The 20,231-nt window shown below is 44.8% G+C and overlaps 1 protein-coding gene across 19 annotated transcripts in view; it reads left to right on the forward strand.

Annotated features, from left to right (window-relative positions):
- Positions 1-20,231, forward strand: part of SOX5 (SRY-box transcription factor 5) — a 1,214,093-nt gene that overhangs the window by 626,454 nt on the left and 567,408 nt on the right. For 10 of the 19 annotated variants that reach the window (XM_083402006.1, XM_083401995.1, XM_083401991.1 and 7 more), the window contains 2 exons: positions 1,188-1,308; positions 11,256-11,341. In XM_083402006.1, the coding sequence (XP_083258132.1) occupies positions 1,188-1,308; positions 11,256-11,341 (207 nt within the window). Of the gene's footprint in view, positions 1-1,184; positions 1,309-5,260; positions 5,532-11,255; positions 11,342-20,231 lie in introns of those variants that run through there. The other 9 variants (XR_014502612.1, XM_083402002.1, XM_083402001.1 and 6 more) reach the window with 2 other exon arrangements.

Raw genomic sequence — 20,231 nt, forward strand, 5'->3', positions numbered from 1 at the left:
TATAAGTCCCATGATCTCCTGGTCATTGATATTCTACGCAACCAGCTACATTTCCTAGAGGCCAGTGGAGTTCCTGTCTTCTTCATAGCAATACACCAGACACTGGAGAAGGGAAAGAAAGAGAAAGAGAAAGAGAGAGAGAGAGAGAGAGAGAGAGAGAGAGAGAGAGACCTCAGTTCCATGCAGTGGTTTTCTGCTTGAGTATTGCCATGGCCAGAGATGTGGGGGAGTGTCTGATGGCTCATGGGGGCAGTGGCTTATTTCCAAGCGACTCGGAAATGTGGGGAAGCAACATCTTATTTCAGAGGCAACCGGACAGCAGATCTTCCCCACCTCTAGACTTTTTGCCAGCTGGGGCATCCAAGTTGGGGTGGGACAGGGTCATAACTGGCTGGTAGTCTGCCTTTGTGGTGAGTCATCATTTCATATGACCCTGTAGCTCTGCAAATGAGCCTCTGAACCAGATCTTGTGACTGTTTGAGAGCTTCAAATTTCATCTAATGGAAGGGAGTGGGCAGTGAATTGTAATCTGTGAGGTCTGGAATGCAGAAAAGAACAGGCCCTGCTACCTGCCTTCCTTATAGTTCCCATTCACATGCAGAAAGTTGTCTCTATTACACAGTCATCCTGGTATTGGTAAGCCAATTAGCACATACAGAGCAATAAAAATTTACCGTATTATTATTATTATTATTATTATTTACAAGTGTTCGTTCCGCATTTGCAAGGACTCAGTACTTCATTGTGGCAGTGGCTACTCGTTGGAACTCCCTGCCCAATAATATTAGTCAGGTACCACAACTGCATTGGTTTTGCCAGCAGCTAAAAAAATTATAAATCAACAATCCTAAGCGTGCAATTTCAACATGTATTAAGATGGCTGATTTTATTTCTCTTTTAAAATGCAGTGTTAATGTGTTTCTAACGTTTCTTTTTGTCTGCATTTTGAAGGTATGCATTAGGTTGTCCTTCATAAACCGCTTAGAGGTTTTTTATTATTATTATAAAGTGGTATACAAATTTTGCGAAATATAATAAATATTCAGTGCATAGACTGCTCTCTTCTGGACTGGATTCATTGTAGGCCAATCTTTTCAGTTGCAAATGCCACCACTGTCCTGTTGCTAATTTTACCATTAAGGAGAAGCCCCGATTTTTGGTTTGATTTTCCTTCTCCTGTTCAGCAGGTCCAAGGTCAGCTGCCGCCATTAATGATTCCAGTATTCCCTCCAGACCAGCGGACTCTAGCAGCAGCAGCACAGCAGGGATTCCTCCTTCCTCCTGGTTTCAGCTACAAGGCAGGCTGCAGTAAGTCTAGTCAACTCCCCCCCCCCCCCCCGCTCGCTGGGGTGCAATCAGAGGATTAATGTTTTAATGAGGCTGAGCAAGAGATGTTGTAGCATGATGTCCAAAAATGTGTCTTCTCAACCAGGAAGCTTCTGGCTCAATTGCCAGTTCAGAATTTCACTCAGGGACCTCACCTCAGCCTCCATGTATTCCATATCCTGTCTTCACAGGGCTCTGCGTGGAGACACCCAAACAAACGCAGACTCCCCTGGTACATGATCTGTACCCTCCATTTCCCCCCCAGGTGTGTGCTCAGAGCCTATGCATGTTGAGATGAACCCATGTGTACAAAGCTTCTTTGCGAATGGGACCTCAAATGAGGTTGTGGGTGGGGCCAGAAGATGCAGACCTGCCTTAAATGAGCATTGGTGCAAGACAAAGGTGTACAGTGGTACCTCGGGTTACATATGCTTCAGGTTACATACGCTTCAGGATACAGACTCTGCTAACCCAGAAATAGTACCTCGGGTTAAGAACTTTGCTTCAGGATGAGAACAGAAATCGCACGGCAACAGCGGGAGGCCCCATTAGCTAAAGTGGCGCTTCAGGTTAAGAACAGTTTCAGGTTAAGAACGGAGCTCCGGAACAAATTAAGAACAAAGGTACCACTGTATTCAGTATGAATAGCAGCCTATCTTACAGGACTGTTGCACAGGTCTCCAGTTCAGTGCAAAACATTCCAAATTCATGCCAAGTGCAGTAAGTTATGCCCCTTTCCAGGATACTCCATTGCTTTTTAACACACAGGTCCCTGTCCCACAAATGCAGCATACCATTGGCCACCATGCACGGTTACTTCTCATCCACCTGCCTTTATTTTTTTTGCCTCTTCATTTTCCTCCCTAAAGGCACCTCCGCATTTCTGCAAAATTTCAGGTTCCCCTGAGCTTGGTTTGCTATTAGAGGGAGTAAGTGGGGATGGAATCACAAAGTTGGAGGGGACCATGAGGGTCATCTAGTCCAACCCCCTGCAGTGCAGGAATCTTTTGCCCAATATGGTGCTTGAACCCACAGCCCTGAGATTGTCTCATGAGCTAGGATCACTGAAGGTGAGTGAGTGGCTTACCTGAGGCCACCGACTTGTGTAAGAGTGAGATTTGATCCAGGGATTTCCTGGTACCTGATTCTAGCATACCTGGTACTCTAGAGCAGCTCTGTCTTCCTAAGAATCAACATCTGCTCTGCATCTTTAGTGATGATCAATTAAGCTGGTTTGGAGCCTCCCCCAGTCTGATAATACCATTTCCCTTAATTTAGTGCATTTTTATCTTATTTTCACTAACAGATTCAAATCTATTAATAATAAACCAAATAGAGGTTGTAGTCAAGCAGAAACGCATGGCTATGAAATATACGTAAGAATTATACACAAAAAATAAATTATATGTTACAATGCAATAAAAAACTATTATTGATTAAATGTGGTCACTGATCATTGCACTTTTATGCACACTTTGCCCTGATGTGTACATCTTTGTAGAAACATTTTGGTTGGAGAACTGCACCACAAAATTACCGTATTTTTTGCTCTATAAGACTCACTTTTTCCCTCCTAAAAAGTAAGGGGAAATGTGTGTGCGTCTTATGGATCGAATGCAGGCTGCGCAGCTATCCCAGAAGCCAGAACAGCAAGAGAGATTGCTGCTTTCACTGCGCAGCGATCCCTCTTGCTGTTCTGGCTTCTGAGATTCAGAATATTTTTTTTCTTGTTTTCCACCTCCAAAAACTAGGTGCGTCTTGTGGTCTGGTGTGTCTTATAGAGCGAAAAATACGGTACAATAAGTGCAAATAACAAGGGGCAGCTTTGGTTATGGTTCACATATTGTTACGGAGAGTCCTAATTTGTCTTTAAAGGAGAACCAAACTGCATTCCTACCACAGCCCTGTACTTGGCTCCTACAGAAAAAAACTCTGTTCACCTTCACTGCAGGTAGGAAGAAGGATTTGCAGATACAGCTTTTAAAAAAAACAAAACACCTCCCCCATACATATATATATAATTTTAAAAAAATCATCTGGAATTTTCTTGATAGTGACATTTGAGAGCATAAAACCCAAACAAACAGATCAGATACCTTTGAAACATACGTCTCTTATTGCCTAAAGCTGCCGTTGTTTGCAGTGCCTCTTTTCCACTCCAACCCCCCGAAGGAAGAAGAGGGATTGAGGGGTGGGAGAAGAGAGAGAGAGAGACTTAACACTGTTGTAGGGGAAATAAGATTTCCTTCTAAAACAGCCTGTTCCCTATTTAATGAAGAGGTTTAATTTGCCCTTTTTGCAAGCAACTTCCAAACAACATGCAAGTCCCATTAATCTCAACAGGAGTTCTGTGCATAGATCAAGGGTAGCATATGCCTCTCAATTTATGGGCTAACACAAAGCATGAGTATCTTTATAACAGTCTAAGGTTGGAAAAAATGCAGCAGATTAATCCTTGAAGGCTTTTGCTTTCAATGGAGTGTGTTTGTGTGTGCATATGCGCGCATTTGGACAATTTTATATAGAAACTTGTGCGCTCCTGTCATCATGGCACTGGCTGTTTTATATTTTTTTTAGAACGAGGGGGAAAGGGGAGAGCTCTGAAAAGTCTTCATTTCAGCAAAGAGATTTATCTTCATCGTGGATTTCATAAAAACTGGTTTCATTCATTTCCGCTTATCTAACTCTTCTGACATCAGCTTCCTATCTAGCTATCTGAAGCCCTCTTGTTCTGGGAGCTTCTGTCTTTGGTCCTTCTGTTTGGCTTTATTATGTCCGCATCAGTGTATCATTGACTAACTCATGAATCCATCAATTGTTTTCTTTTTGTTAGCACAGTATTCGCTAAAGGAGCAGTTGAAATTCATTTCCAAGGCAAAAAACGAAACAAAAAAAGGACTGTGCCGGTGATAAGTCTTTTCCAAAGTGTTAATCTTCAAGGTTGAATCCCCCCTCCCCGAACTTCCAAAATATAAATAGGTAGAACTGGAGCCTTCACCTAGGGCCACAATTAAAACAACACGAATTTGCAATGAATATTCTCCAGCTTGGGTTATTTATCTTTTTTTGGGGGGGGGGGTGTCACTGACAAACTCACACTTTGTCAGTGAAATGGGGATTGAGCTTTTAAACAAAACATTGTGTGAAGAGTGTTTTGCTTATTTATTTTCTTACATTTATATCCCATCTTCCTTCCTTCATGGCGCCCAGGGTGGAATGGATATCAGCTGCCTTCAAACCATGTTGTTGTTGTTGTTTAGTCATTTAGTCATGTCCGACTCTTCGTGACCCCATGGACCAGAGCACGCCAGGCACTTCTGTCTTCCACTGCGTCCCGCAGTTTGGTCAAACTCATGTTAGTAGCTTCGAGAACACTGTCCAACCATCTTGTACTCTGTCGTCCCTTTCTCCTTGTGCCCTCCATCTTTCCCAACATCAGGGTCTTTTCCAGGTAGTCTTCTCTTCTCATGAGGTGGCCAAAGTATTGGAGCCTCAGCTTCAGCATCTGTCCTTCCAGTGAGCACTCAGGGCTGATTTCCTTAAGAATGGATAGGTTTGATCTTCTTGCAGTCCATGGGACTCTCAAGAGTCTCCTCCAGCGCCATAATTCAAAAGCATCAATTCTTCAGCGATCAGCCTTCTTTATGGTCCAGCTCTCACTTCCAAACATTACTTCAAACCATACCCTGTTCAATTCCACTGTACTGTATTCCCTGGCTGTTGCTAATTTCCCTCTTGCTTCCTGCTTGCTGGATTAGTTACGCAGCCAATCACACTCAATCAAGGATCGTGCAGTTAACAGAATGACATCACAACACTACATAGTCAAGCAAGCAAGTGAGGGCAATGCAAGGAGGGATGAGAAGGTGAGGCCCTTTTTTCTGGCATTGCCAAATGTGCAAAACATTTCACTCGGGCTGGTTCCTGGTGCAGCACTGAGTTTTGATGCAGCTCATCAGCCAGCAATACATAAACAGCTCCCACAGTGTTTACTGAGAATGCACTCAGGCAGCTGTTTAGCAAGTGGTAATTTTCCATGAAGGATATGTAACCATTTGATAAGCCAGCCGTACATATTTCCTTGTCAAGTGTTGAGGAGAATTCTACCACGTTTTCAGAGTTGATTAGAAATCTGAAAGAACCGTGGAGTGGATAAACTCTCTACGCAGACCACTAGCTTACAATGTATCTGCAAGGACACCAGAGTAAGTTACAATTGAGTAAAAGTAAACCAACTTCTGCATTCGCCATATGCAACAACACTGATCAGTGTAGTTTGGGTCAGTTTGACCCCAGCCTACCGAATCGCTTATCTTGGCTGTGGCTATTCACGGACACATATGGACCACAGTGAAGAGTTCTCCCTTTCTCCACACTGGAAAATCAGGGCTATTAAGCTCATCCAAGAGCTGCCCTGCCCCATAGAATGGATACCGAGTGTTCCTATAGCTGTTCTTCCTCATATGGCAGATGCAGTGATTCACGTTGCCGAACATGTAACTTAAAGCTGTTGAATGTTGAATATTGCTATTTATATTTGTAGGCCTGCAAAAGGTCAAGACTGCATCCCATTAAACATATCTGGCAGATTCAATTAATTCCATGTTTAGCACAGTGTGGCACTGTGTATGTGTGTTTGCTTTTCAACTGCTAGTATATTAACAGCATGGCAGCTGTGTAGCACATCACATCCATGAGACTGACATGACATCACACATTTTGGTCGCCATGGAAATGAAAAAGAAAACTGAACCAGGTTTTTGCCTAGGCCTGAGGGATGCCTGTAATAGCTGAATGCCAGGGAGATGTTCTTGAAAGACCTTCTTCATCAATAAAGTCACATTTGCCAAATTTATCTATGACATGGGGGCAATCTAAGGGTGTTTTGGGAGTTCTGTCCCATGCATGTAGCCCTGCATAATTCCTGAGGATCTAGGCCTTGGTGAGGGGCAGATGGGTCTCATCAACCTGGGAAGGTGGCCCATCTAGGAGAAGGAAAACTCTGGTCCTTAACTTCTGCTGCCTGCCTTGCAGGACATCTTCGGAAGAAGAAAAGGCTAAGGAGTAAACCTTACATAAATGGAGAGTGGAGTCCCTAAGGCAGTTGAGTGATGCCTTGTACACCTCCTTACATCAACTCCTTCAGCCAAGCTGGTGCCAAACGTATTGCTCTGCTTTCTTTTGGACCACATCAACAAGGCTGAGCAGGGGGGTCTTATTGTCAGGGCAGCCCAGGACCTCCATACATACTGCCCAGGTTTCCACTTCAGGGAAGTCACTTCGGTGCTGCGAACGCAGTGGTTTGACTTCACCCCCAGAGGTGTTCTTCATTGTCTCTCAAGACATCAACCAGGCCTTGGTGATCTATTTGGAAGTAAGGGATGAGATTCAGAAGAGTTACATAGTTTTATGTTCAATGCTTGACTACTGCAGTAGAATTTTGACGCTTAGTCCTACTTGATGGGAACTGCAGTCCAAAATACCTGTTGGGAAATGCTACTCTTTACATACAAATTAGCATATGCAACTTTCATGCAAAGAAGTATCCTTTTTGGGCGATACGTTTACTCTTTTGGGCAAAGCCTAAGCACCAAGAGCTGGACTCCAGGAGGGCTTGGGCTCATCTAGGAGTGCCTTGTTTTTCTCAGAATGGGAGAGATTCATATCTGAGCCCTCCTCTGCTGGGTGTTGGCCAAAACTCTACCCCAAATGTCAGTCTTCTTGACTTTGCTGAAATTTGAGCACAGATGGCACATTCAAGTCTGAACCCTAGATTAATTATACCTAAACTGGCAGAATATAGGTGAATGAAAATCTTCAGGTTAGAATCTTCTGGAATTTCCATCTCCCTCCCGTTTGGAGAATATTTGCTGCTTCTTTTAATCCTTGTGGGGGTTTGAGCATGATGCAGCAGAAGTAAAGCATTTTTAAGTCCCTCCCCTTTTTTTTCAATGGGAGAAGTATACATTTGCTGCCCATTAGCTGTTGAGTCATATGTCATTGATGTGCTTTCATCCCTCTTTCATCCTTGTTTTGGGTGGGGAATGGCTAGACAATAGATGCATTGTGTATTTCTTACATATCAGCTCCCTTTGAATGGAAACTTAAAAAACAAAAAAAAAAAATCAAATTTGCAGAAAAGCCCAAGCACAGTTATTGATGAAATATCTAATTACTATTTCAACTTGGCGCAACTGGGTACGAGAGTGGACAAGCCAAGCCTAATAAAATTAAAATATGCTGAATTCACCATTTGACGGTTTTCTGAACAATATCCCCTACATCCAATAAAAAAAAATAATGAAACTCATAGTTAATTGGTTTCTCATACAGGACAATAAAATTAATGTTTAGGATTTAAATACCATAAACTTCCCCAGGCAGATTTGCTGATGTATCTCTGTTTTTTAGTTCATCACATGTTTCATTGTTTAATGGGGTATCATGTGGGCCGTATAATTATGTCTCATGTACACAAGGTCCGCAGGCATGGCTTGGAAAAGGCTGCTGGCTAATTTCTCATTTAAGTGCTGTCAGATGATGTCCAGGTTGTTAACAATTGCCAAGCCCTAAGGGGGAGAAGATGAAGACAAAAAGATAGATTTAGACTTTTGTGTGTGTGTGCAGCTGACAAAAGTATCACAGCTAAGTAAGATATGGTGGGTTTAGGTCAGAGGAAGGGAACCTTTTTCATCCCGAAGGACCACATTCTTCTCTAGGTGGCCTTCTGAGGGACCCGTGCTCATGGCAGGCAGACAGGTCAAAAGTAGGCAGAGCAATGAATCGTAGAATTGTAGAATCGTAGGAAGGGACCCCGAGGGTCATCTAGTCCAACCCCCTGCAAATCTCAAATAAAGCATCTGTGACAGATGGCCGTCCAACCTCTGCTTGTAAACCTCCAAGGAGGAAAAGTCCACCACCTTCAGAGGGAGTCCATTCCACGGTCAGAACAGCTCTTATTGTCAAAAAGTTCTTCCTGATGTTTCATTGGAATCTCCTTTCTTGTAACGTGAAGCCATTGGAAGAAAAGAAAAAAAACCAAGCTTGCTCCATCCTCCATGTGACAGCCCTTTAGCTATTTGGAGATAGCTATTTTATCTCCTCTCAGTCTCTTCTTTTCCAAGCTAAGCATACACAGTTCCCTCAACAGTTCCCTTCATAAGTCTTAGTCATCTAAGATCATCTTGGATGCCCTCCTCTTCACACCTCCCAGTTTCTCAACACCTTTCCTAAATTGTGGTGCCCAGAACTGGACACAGTATTCCAGGTGTGGTCTGACCAGGGCAGAATAGAGTGGTACTATTACTTCCTTTGATCTGGACGCTAGACATCTGTTGATGCAGATCCTGTACCTTTGTGAGGGGCATAGGGGTCTCTTGACAATTTTCAGTACCCTTAACAAACTACAATCCTCAGGATTGAAGCCAAGAGTTTTTAAAATGGTGCGGTGCTGCTTTAAATATAAAGTGCAGATTGCGTCTTACGCTGATAACTAGCAACAATGAAGTGTGTTGTTGCGATGTGGCCCTTTGCAATTTATCTTAAATGTACTTCCCTTCTATTAGCTAGAAAAGAAACAGCGTTCAGAAAGGAAAGCTTATTGTGCCCGTTGAATCAAATGTACCATGACTTTGCATTGTGCTTTCCTAATGAATGTGTACCGTTGTAAGTCTTGTTTCCAAAGACTTTCCTGGGCTAATAATTTCTGTTAGCACATCATTGGGCCATGCACAAATGCTCCAATGATCTTTATTAATGGAGTGGAAAGCTTTTTAAACATTTTGTCATTTAGAAAGGCCAGGAATATATAAGGCAGAGCACATCTGTGTTAACTGCAAAGGCTAGATGTTAACAATTCGGCCCTTTGTTTTCTGCACAAAAATGGAAAGGGTTATCAAGGCAGTCGTTTCTTATGAAGGCCTGCTTTTGTAGATATATTCAAAGTTAGATTGCAGAAACAGAAGAGCATTTGTTGTGAATATTTCCTGTGCTTTAACAATAAGCCCCTCGTCCCAGGGAACCCTGGGAATTATAGCTCTTTGAAGGGAGTCTCATCACCCTTAACAAACTACAGTTCCCAGCTGTTGAAGTGGTATAAGAGTTCTTATCAAAATAAAGCTCAAAAGACTTGTCAAAAGGAAACAGCCTCTGGTCGGTGATAACTGTTTCTGAGGGCTTCAGGGCCATTCAGTAAGGGTTCTTTGCCATGAGGAATGTGAAATAATTAAGGTGCCACCAGTGATCAAGTTTCCACTGAGAAATAAGTTTTGGGTGTTGTTGTGTGTTTTTTTAAAAAAAAATCAGAGCAATGAGTTGTTATTAACACACTTCTTCCAGAAGGCAGCAGAGGAAAAAGTAGCTAGCCTAAAAACACAGTCTTCACTAGCCATCTGTCTAAATGGGCTGAGCTCTTGGGACCCTATGAATCTCTATCAGCAATGCTTTTGTGGGATGTGCGGTGCCACTACTGAAAAGGCCCTGTCAGCTGTTCAAGGGCCAATCTAAATATCTGGTCAAGGTGGCACTTGCATCCAGAGTGAAATTAAATATTCTGAAGCAGCAACAACAACCTGAACACAAATGGTACAAGGTAGGGTTACCAGACGTCCCCGGATTTGCAAATCTGTCCCCGGACAAATTCCATCCCTGGAATGTCCCCAGATTTCCAAATCTCTCCCCGGGAAATGTGACAGCGGCAGCCTCAGGAGCCAGCCTGGTAGTGCAGTTGGCTCTGGCTGGCTGCAGGTGTTGCTCACTGCTTGCTGCTATGGCAGCCGCCATTTTTCCTCACTGGAAGTCCCCATATGATGTGTCTTGTGTGCAACACATCATATGGGGACTTCCGGAGAGGGAAAATGGTGGGTGCCATGGCAGTGGGCAGCCCCTGAAGCCAGCCAGAGCCAACTGCGCTACCAAGCTGGCTCCGGGCTGCTGACTGCCGCTGCTGCTGCCACTGCCAAAGGCGAACCGGGGATGTCCGGTGATACAGATCTTCTGCCCCCTTTCCCCTTTGTTTTGACTAATGGGGGAGGCTTAGGAGTCGCGGGCAGGCGGCCGTTGCCCAGTTTTTAAAAAATCTGTTCATTTATGTTTCACAGAGTGCAAAAGAAGGGCTTTGCCCCTTTATACAATATGCATGTGAGCCTGAGCCCAGGGTCTTTTGCCTCACCATCCCCACTACTGACTCCCTGTTGCTTCTTAGCTTAAAAAAAAATAAAAAATGTGTCCCTGGATTCATTGAAAAAAATCTGGTAACCATAGTACAAGGGCTTTCCCATCACATTGTTTTCCAACAGCCAGCACAGGACAGTATTAAATGAAAATTGGGTTTGAGACACAGATATAAGGGTTGGACTTAGGTAATGATCTTTGGTGCGAGCATAGTGTTCCAATTGCGCAAGTGGGGCTCCATTTGCATCTCCCAAACACTGGCAATGTGTGTGCTAAGTGTCGGTGCTACTAGGTTTCCTCTGTTTGGTTAAGTTCCTACTTCGGCTCAGTCTGTAGGTTGGCCCCCCAATCCGGCATGGCGATCTTATCAAGGTTGCGCTGTTTTCTTTTTCTCCTTTTCTCTCCTTTGTAGATATATATTCTCTCTCTCTCTCTCTCTCTCTCTCTCTCTCTCTCTCTCTCTCTGTGGAAGCTCAGCCCTCTGATCAGTGTGCACTCCCCTCCCCCCCTCCCCATTTCCCTAAATACATCATGAAAAAGGATGAGGTTTCCGCCTTAATTGCCTGCGCCTTTTATTCACATTCCTCTCTCAGCCAGAATTGTGAAGAGTGTTAGTAAAAGGCCTCACAATGGAGCTTTTCATTAGGCCTCTGCGAGGCGCACAAAAGGAGGCTTTTGGAAAGAGTGAATGCAGGAGTTTAATTTGCAGGTGGAGAGTGGATAAAAGGTGCTGACGCCTCTCTTATTCTCTTACTTAGGTGACCCTTACCCTGTTCAGCTGATCCCAACAACCATGGCAGCTGCTGCCGCGGCAACCCCCGGCTTAGGTCCTCTCCAACTGCAGGTAAGTCCGGCTACAATGACGGAGGAGGCAAAGGTTAAATAAATATGGAAAGCAGTTTTCTCTCCCGTTCCAACCCTGCAAAACACACACACAATGTGGTTTTCCCTTCTTTCTCTTTTGCGCCCCGCCTTTTTGTGTCTGGCACACACACCCCCACACACCCTTTTCATTTACAAATCTACATCTGGAAGTGGCTTTCTTTTCACCTGGGAGAGGGCGGGCTTCGAAAGTGTCGCTCCCGCACCCACTCCCCTGGTTTAAAGGAACTGTGACTCGCTGGTAAAGCAGAGGGGACAGAGAGGGATGCTTAGCACCCACTCAGAACGCTAGTCCTCAGAGCCTTTCATGGTAGTTTGCTCAGGGGGGCGAAAGGAAGCAGTGCTTCACACGATGCGTCGCTGATTTACAGGATTCGCTGCTGCAAGGTGAGGTGAAGGCCGTTGTTTTCTAAGGAGCTCAGGCTCACTCCATACGTTTATAAAGAATGCGACCTTTCCCTAAGCAATCCTGGGGAATGGAGTTTGTTAGCAGCGCTCGGAATTGTAGTTCTGTTTGTCGGTTCCTGAGATTTTTGGGGGGAAAGTCCTATGGTTTAAATGTGGTGAGCATGCAGCCGTACATTAAGGAGGATAGGTCTGTTGATGGCTGTTTGCCACAATACATTTAGAGTCACTTTGCTTCACCTACGGGACTCAGGTTTGCATGTGCAGAATTCCAAGGCAGTCTTCCATAGACACACTGGGTCTTCCAGCCATACGTGGACCAAGCACAAACCCACTTACCTTCAGCAAGGGGGCGACATCATACGACTTCAGACCATGCCCTAGCACCCAGCAAAGGCCATGAGAGCTGCGGATGAGGCATCTGTCTTAGAGGCCATGTGCTTTTGACTACTAGATGCTGGGGCTGAATTAGATAAACTAGCTGCTTATTTACTTATTTCCCCCGTTCCTCCTTTTAGTTTATAAAACTGCCCTTCATCATCCCGATTAAGGGACAGGTTACAACAAAATGCCACATTTATGCCACGTTTAGCAGGACAAGTCCAGAATGCATTGTGCTAACCAACTACCAAAAGACTTTATACAAATATACATATATATTTGTAGTGGTTAGAGCATCAGACTAGGACCTGGGAGAATTCAAATCCCCCACATGACCTTGGGCCATTCACCATCCATCAGCCTATCTTACCGCATAGGGCTGCTGTGAAAATAAAATGGAGTGGAAGAGCAATCCATGCTGCCTTTAAAGCTCCTTGGAAGAATGGTGGGATAAAAGTCTAGATGATGATGATCGTGAGTAAATAATAAATAAAATTTCAGGCACACAGTATACTGCCCTTCATCCAAAGATCCCAGGGCAGTTCACAACAGAAAAATAAAAAATGAGAAAACCAAATACATAATAGAACAAAAGCAAAAGATAATAATAATAGTAATAATAATAATAATAATAATAATAATAATAATAATAATAATAATAATTTATACCCCACCCATCTGGCTGGGCTTCCCCAGCCACTCTGAGCAGCACCCAACAAAATATTAAAATACAGTAATGCATCAAACATTAAAAGCTTCCCTAAACAAAAAGCAAATCAATTCCCCCCCCACCACCTAATGTCACAATGTCAATCACCTGACATCACAATTGATTTCCCATTTTGAAGTCCCAAAGTCGGGACTTCAGAACACCTCACAGGCAGCAAGAAGTTACTGAAACAAAGGTTCTTCCTTCATTTTAGCAGGGGTTTGCATCAAATCCTGCCGAGCTGTGCTAGATTTAAGCCCAACTCAACAGCAAGGGTTAGATCCTGATGTATTGGCTGCCCGTGCCAGTGTGCTTTGGGGAACTGCACAGCCACGGTCAAGTTGAACCCTACATGCCTGCCCATCAGCTGATATTACAGAGTGATGTCAATGGATGGGAAAGTGGTGTGGCTTTGAGGAAAGGGCATTGCAGGCCAAACCCATGGAGGGCCAAGATTGCCTCACACACCAGAGGTTCCCCACCCCTGGCTTAACTGCTATGATGTCATAGGGAGGCAGGGCAACCTAAGTTTAGGTAACCAAATTATTAAGGGGTTTTGTGGACCTCCATACTGGAATACCAAAGTCACTGATCAACAGTTGTTAAATTAATCGTCTCCTTCATGCTAAAGGTACCTTTGTGGTACACATCACTCAGGCAGTTTCAGGGCCTTTTTGAAAGCCATTGGCCCCAGACAGGTGACTCTTGCTTCTTTTAGTCTGTGATTAATGCTACTGCAAGAAGATCAAACCTATCCATTCTTAAGGAAATCAGCCCTGAGTGCTCACTGGAAGGACAGATCCTGAAGCTGAGGCTCCAATACTTTGGCCACCTCATGAGAAGGGAAGACTCCCTGGAAAAGACTCTGATGTTGGGAAAGATTGAGGGCACAAGAAGAAGGGGACGACAGAGGACAAGATGGTTGGATAGTGTCTTCGAAGCTACCGGCATGAGTTTGGCCAAACTGCGGGAGGCAGTGGTAGACAGAGGTGCCTGGCATGCTCTGGTCCATGGGGTCACGAAGAGTCGGACACGACTAAACGACTAAACAACAACAACAACAATGCTACTGCCAGCACATGATGGTGCCAATTCACAAATCCTTAGAGCCATTGTAGAGCATATCATATCACATCATCCTCAGTCCTCCTCCTTTGCCATGCTAACTAATTCAACGATTATTCGGAATCATAACAAAGTGGCATTTTCAGAAAATGCTTGTATAGCTAACCAACCTTGTGACCTAGATACACCTTCCAAAACCACACCTTGGCAAACCTAGAAGACACCCCCCCCCCAAAAAAAATAGCCAGCTAAATCACAATTCCAGTAGTTTCAACAAGACCTACTAAGAGACCTACGGAGTTAATTGGATCTGCCTTCCATTGGCTCGTTGCTGGATTTTGCCTGCTGTCCTGGGACCTGGGGAAGGAGGCCTTTCTGTGCAATAGATGGAATAGGTCTGGCATGGTGAGAGAGCCTGAGAATCCCTGTGAGCTGAGCGTGTGACATAATATCAGCATAATAAGTCACTCTTAATGAGCAGGCGAGAGGCTGGGAGACAATTGAGATGGATCTCTTCTGCAGTTGAGTCAGCTGAGTGCCAGATAAAGCACTGTCAGTGTGTGTAAGCTTGCAGAGGTTAATATATTCGCCTCTTATTGTGCCTTCATATGAAAAGCAACACTGTGGTTTAGCCTCTGATACAAATACTCCGGGCAGCATGAGAATCGTTGGGGCCATAACAAGCAATGCTGTGGGTGCCTGCCTTCATCCTGGAATGATTTCTGGGGGATAACTTCAATCCTCGTAAAGTGCTGCGAATAGTCACACAAAGATTGGAAAGGAAGCGTCAGGAGGTCTCCAGCCAGGGCTAGATTACTAGCAATGAAGTCAAAGTTTTGTGATCTAAAAGGGCTTTGTTTCCACTGTCTTTTTTTTCTTTTTGCAAGGGGGGGAGGGGAAAGCTGTCAGTGATAGAAGGAGTGGACAGTAAGTGTCTGTTTTTTAGAACCTGGCTTAGTCATTCAAGGGCCTATGAACTCTGATAAGAAAAAGAAAGAAACTTATAATAGCGGTTAATAGGAAATGGGGGCATTCTGCCAGGGTTATTGGTTTCATGGCAAGCAAAAATGCAAAACGAAGATTGGGAGCAGAAATCCCTCCCACATGGAAGTAGGGGCAGCCCCAGTGAATGTTTAATTGGGGTGGACCCAGGGGTATGAACTGGTGGGCAGTGGCGGGCAGTGGGTGAAACCCAGCAAGTCAGGGGGTGGGGGGAGAGGAAGGAGGGAGAGAAATAAATGAAATAAAACAATGCAACTATTAGCCACTTTAACACAGTGTGTCCGATGTGTTAGGGAATGTTGTGGAGAAAGTATTCCACTTTCTCTCTTAGGCACCAGAGAAGGAGTTTTTTATTTTTAAAAAAATATATATTCCATGGCTTTTAAGTGTGTTGCTTTAAGTGCGGTGTTGTGACCATTTCTGCTGCTGTGCTAACTGCTGTTTTAAGCAAGGGTTTATGATGCTTGGTTTTTAGAATGATTTGTTGCATTTGAGCACTTTAAGAAGTTCTAAACCACCCTGGAATCAACAAGAGGTAGTACATACACATTTTTAATTAATAATAGATACCATGTGTATATGTTCTATCTATGGCATGAGTGCAAAGTTTCTTCAGTAGGCGAAGTAGTGTGGAAAGGTTTATTTGAAGAGCAGCATTGTTATTGTCTAAAAGGGACGCGGGTGGCGCTGTGGGTTAAAGCCTCAGCGCCTAGGACTTGCTGATCGAAAGGTCGGCGGTTCGAATCCCCGCGGCGGGGTGCGCTCCCGCTGTTCGGTCCCAGCGCCTGCCAACCTAGCAGTTCGAAAGCACTCCCGTGTGCAAGTAGATAAATAGGGACCGCTTACTAGCGGGAAGGTAAACGGCGTTTCCGTGTGCGGCTCTGGCTCGCCAGAGCAGTGTTGTCACGCTGGCCACGTGACCCGGAAGTGTCTTCGGACAGCGCTGGCCCTTGGCCTCTTTGAGTGAGATGGGCGCACAACCCTAGAGTCTGTCAAGACTTGCCCGTACGGGCAGGGGTACCTTATTGTTATTGTCTAAACCACAGTGCCTAGGGCTTGCCGATCAGAAGGTCGGCGGTTTGAATCCCTGCGACGGGGTGAGCTCCCGTTGCTCGGTCCCAGCTCCGGCCAACCTAGCAGCTCGAAAGCACGTCAAAGTGCAAGTAGATAAATAGGTACCACTCCAACGGGAAAGTAAACAGCATTTCTATGCACTGCTCTGGTTCACCAGAAGTGGCTTAGTCATGCTGGCCACGTTACCCGGAAGCTGTACGCCGGCTCCCTCGGCCAATAAAGCGAGATGAGCGCTGCGACCCCAGAGTCGGCCACGACTGGACCTAATGGTCAGGGGTCCCCTCTACCCCTTTACCTATTGCTGTTATGTTTATTTCATTTAGGAATCACTTCCCATGGAGTGTCCCAAAGCAATTTACCATATAATTGTAATTGAAATATGGTCAATAAGTTCAGAGCATGCCAAGATACTAAACAAAGTTGAGAGGCAGGTGTTGCAGCTGACTGCATTTCTTCACTTTGGACGTCCTACAAGAGACATTGGCTCATCCACACATGCATTTTGCCCTGCCCTTTCCAGGCACAGGTCTGTGTCCGAGCACTTCCCCCGCCCCATCCCTGCTTTCCCCAGGAAAACCCACTCTTTAACGCTGAATTGGAACAAATGGCAATTCGGGTTTTCTGCAGATTGCCATTTGCAGTCAGCAGTAAAGAGTGGGTTTTTCTTGGGGAAAGTACCAGGGCAAAAAACAACAACAGGACACTTTAAAGCCTGGACCTGTGTCTAGAAACACAGCACAAAAAGAGTCAGGATGAGGCCATTCACTCAACTGAAGGGCTTCTAGTCCGTGTTGCCTGTCCCTGAGTTGGACTGCAAAACAACTGCTCTGTTCACTGTACGCAGTCGGCGCATGGCTTTATATATTTCAATTACATCTCTTGGAACTTTCAGAAGAAGGCTTTGTACCTGATCTGTTTCTCTTTCTCTCTTATTACTCCCCTGCCCCCAGTGATGCTCTTTAATCCACCCCACCCCACCCCCAGTCTTTGTGCACTGACAGCAGTAGCGAGGCAGGTTTTTGTAGGAAGGGGATGAAAAGGAGTATTGCCAACATTGTCGCTTCCGTGCCAAGGCTGACACATGCTCTCTGTGTTGAAAGACCCCTGCCAACCCCTGCTTTGAGAGGACATGTGTTTTGAAGCCCTTCCTCTCCTTCTTCCCTCCAGGAGTCCCCCACTGCGATGTCCTACCTGTCACAGTTAGCACTAATTGGTTGCCCTCATTGGCACCGCCTGCCGAGAGGCTAATGACTGGATGAGCAGGTACATTAAACTGCCCTCCCTGTTTGTAGCAGTGCGTACTGTACACTGAATGTAACTTGCTTTGCTAGCAGGGTTGGCATTCATACCATCTACGTTTTAACTTCTTTTGACAAGGATAAAGCGGGGACTTTGCTGTCTTTTGTTGCAGCTACGGAGCTAATAGGTCTCATTGTCACTGTCTCCCACGGTGCTTCCAAGGGTGCTGATTGCCCTAACTCACATTGCCAGGGAGGCTGCGTCTTGCGCAGAGTTGCCACCACAGTTCTGCCCAAAGCGAAAAATAAGGGAAGTGAATTTAGAGGTTCCTGCTTGAGCAAAATGCCCAAGGAAGTTTGAGAGGAGTGATCTGCTGGGAGGTGGGTGAGTCTGTACAGCCCACCCATGAGGGACACACTAGATACATGAGTGCAGATTGCTAGCTAAGCTGTATGATGGGTGCCCGCTGTCTGGTTGGGTGTATAAGGTTGGTGGAAAACTCTCTGTGCCTTGAGCAAAACGGATAAGACGTGGGGTGAAAGTTGCTTCTGAGTTTTCTTCCAAAGCAAAATCTAGAGGTTCCTGCTGGAGCCAAGCATCTGAGAGAGTTCTAAGAAACTCAGAAAAGTTTCTACGTGTTTATAGGGAAGGGACATGAGTTGCACTCCTGCAGCCCTCATGTAAAAATATATGGGTAGATACTTTGGCTTTCCTTGGACAGTAATAAATACAAGATATTAAAAAAAAAATCCACATGTTGCATTGCTTTTTGTATTCAATAGCCAGGGCACAACTTCAAGCCTTGATTTTTCAGTCACTGGGGCCATTTTTCGGTCACTCTCCATTTTCTCCGATTTCTTTTCTGCTGCTTCACCTGCTCCCTGTAAATGTCTTAATTTGCAGGAGGACAGACAATTCATGCTTTAATTGCTGTATGAGACAACCACCACAGTCCACTCCTGCTTGGGAAAAACCAAAATAAAACTGGGTTTCCACTCTGCGAGCAAACATCTGGGCAAAATAAACTGAAAATAACAGATAAATAATCATACTGCTGTGTTTCAGATTAGCATTGCCAGAAGATGGCAGGCATCCATCCGCCATTAGCTCACTAGATTCCTTTAATATTAATATGCACATTCCTTGATGGACATCACAAATGCTGAAGATGATAATGACAGTGAGCTAACAAGGCAGCATAGTATGAATATTTCCTATTGGCTGGCCCCTGAAATTGGTCTCAAATGTATAATATTAACCTAGATTGGGCATTGCACTCCCCATTTATTGCTGATGCTATATTTAGGTGTATTGGCTGAAAGATGCTCACCACCTGTTCTGCCCAAGGGGTAGCCAAAATAAGGGATTGGTGGAGATCAAGGGCCAGTTTGCCAGCTGTAGGGAATAGATGCACTTCCATTGGTGCTAATGGATCAATGCCCATAAACAGCAGCTGAGGATTTAGACCTAGCAATGGTAATAAAAAATAGAGAGAGATATTGAAAAACCTACTGGCATGCTCCACTTTTAGGTGTTTTCAAATAATGCATTATTAATGTTAAAATTTGATTTCCCCCACCTCCTCCTCATCACAGCAGCTGCAAGCATGAGGTCCTGCCCTTCCTCATAGCATCCCTGTCATACAAATAGATGCAATAACACATTTTTGAAAAGGATACATACATATATACTCATGGGTCAGTGGCCATTGGCCAGCCATGGTCATTCTAAAGTGCTGAGGCATGGTTGTATATGCGTGACATGGGAGAGATGGAATCTTTGTTCTAAGACCAGTCCCTAGTTCTCAGCCTAACCCACTTCCCAAGTTTGTGGTGAGGATAAAATGGGTGTGGTGGGGAAGAACATCTACCTTCATCTCCTTGGAGGAACAGAATGTACTAAGTTATCTCAAACCACATGTGCAGATGCAATGCTCACCAGGGATTAGCATCATGTGTGATAGAGCTTATGCCGCTCACTGACTCAAGAGGGGGAATGGCAACCATGAAACTGGATGTCTGGCAACCTGATGGGTGTGTGGCAATGGGGAAGTGTTCTGGATGGGTCTTTACCCCTCTCCAGTGCCTTCCAACCTTCTCCCCTCCAGCCATGAATGGAGAAGATCAACCTGTTTGCTCTTTCCCACCCACTTGGCTGCCTTCTCATGACTCACCAGTGACCTGCCCTTCAGAACCAGACAGAAGGAATATGCCATAGAGTATCATAATGAGGATGGCTATTTAAATACAGCTCTGCAGGCACCCAGATTCTACTTAGCTGCCATTTGCAAAAAGGAGGCAAAATAAATACAATGGTACCTCGGGTTACATACGCTTCAGGTGACATACGCTTCAGGTTACAGACTCCGCTAACCCAGAGATAGTACCTCGGGTTAAGAACTTTGCTTCAAGATGAGAACAGAAATCGTGCGGCGGTGCAGCAGCAGCGGGAGGCCCCATTAGCTAAAGTGGTGCTTCAGGTTAAGAACAGTTTCAGGTTAAGAACGGACCTCCGGAACAAATTAAGTACTTAACCAGAGGTACCACTGTACAGAGAACCACTAGATTTACTCCATCTAAGAAGAGTATTTTCTCACCCAGGGTTGTTGCTAGTCCTTACGATGAAAGCCACTAGCCAGAAGCTTGAGATGGTGACAGATTGATCCACTAAACATATATCAGCTGCAATAAATCCTTTCCCCTTCTACTTTCCATGGTGTGTAAATGTGCTTTATAGCTGCCAGCAAAGAACCCCCTAGCCTGCCTTTGATAGAGCATGATGCACTGCAGTTTTACAGGCAAACCCAGCGTAGTCTTCAAAAACAGGAAGGAAGTAGGGTGGTGAGGAAAGGTAAACATCTTTCAGCCACCATGGGCAAATCCATGTATGTTTTTGTTTTGTTTTTAAATTTAAAAAAATTCCAATGCTCACACCTCATGTGCAACATGACAACAGGACCAGGTGATGAAGTGGAAAC

This window comes from Podarcis tiliguerta (assembly GCF_965153285.1).
Source record: "Podarcis tiliguerta genome assembly, chromosome: 10".
Taxonomy (NCBI): Eukaryota; Metazoa; Chordata; class Lepidosauria; order Squamata; family Lacertidae; genus Podarcis; species Podarcis tiliguerta.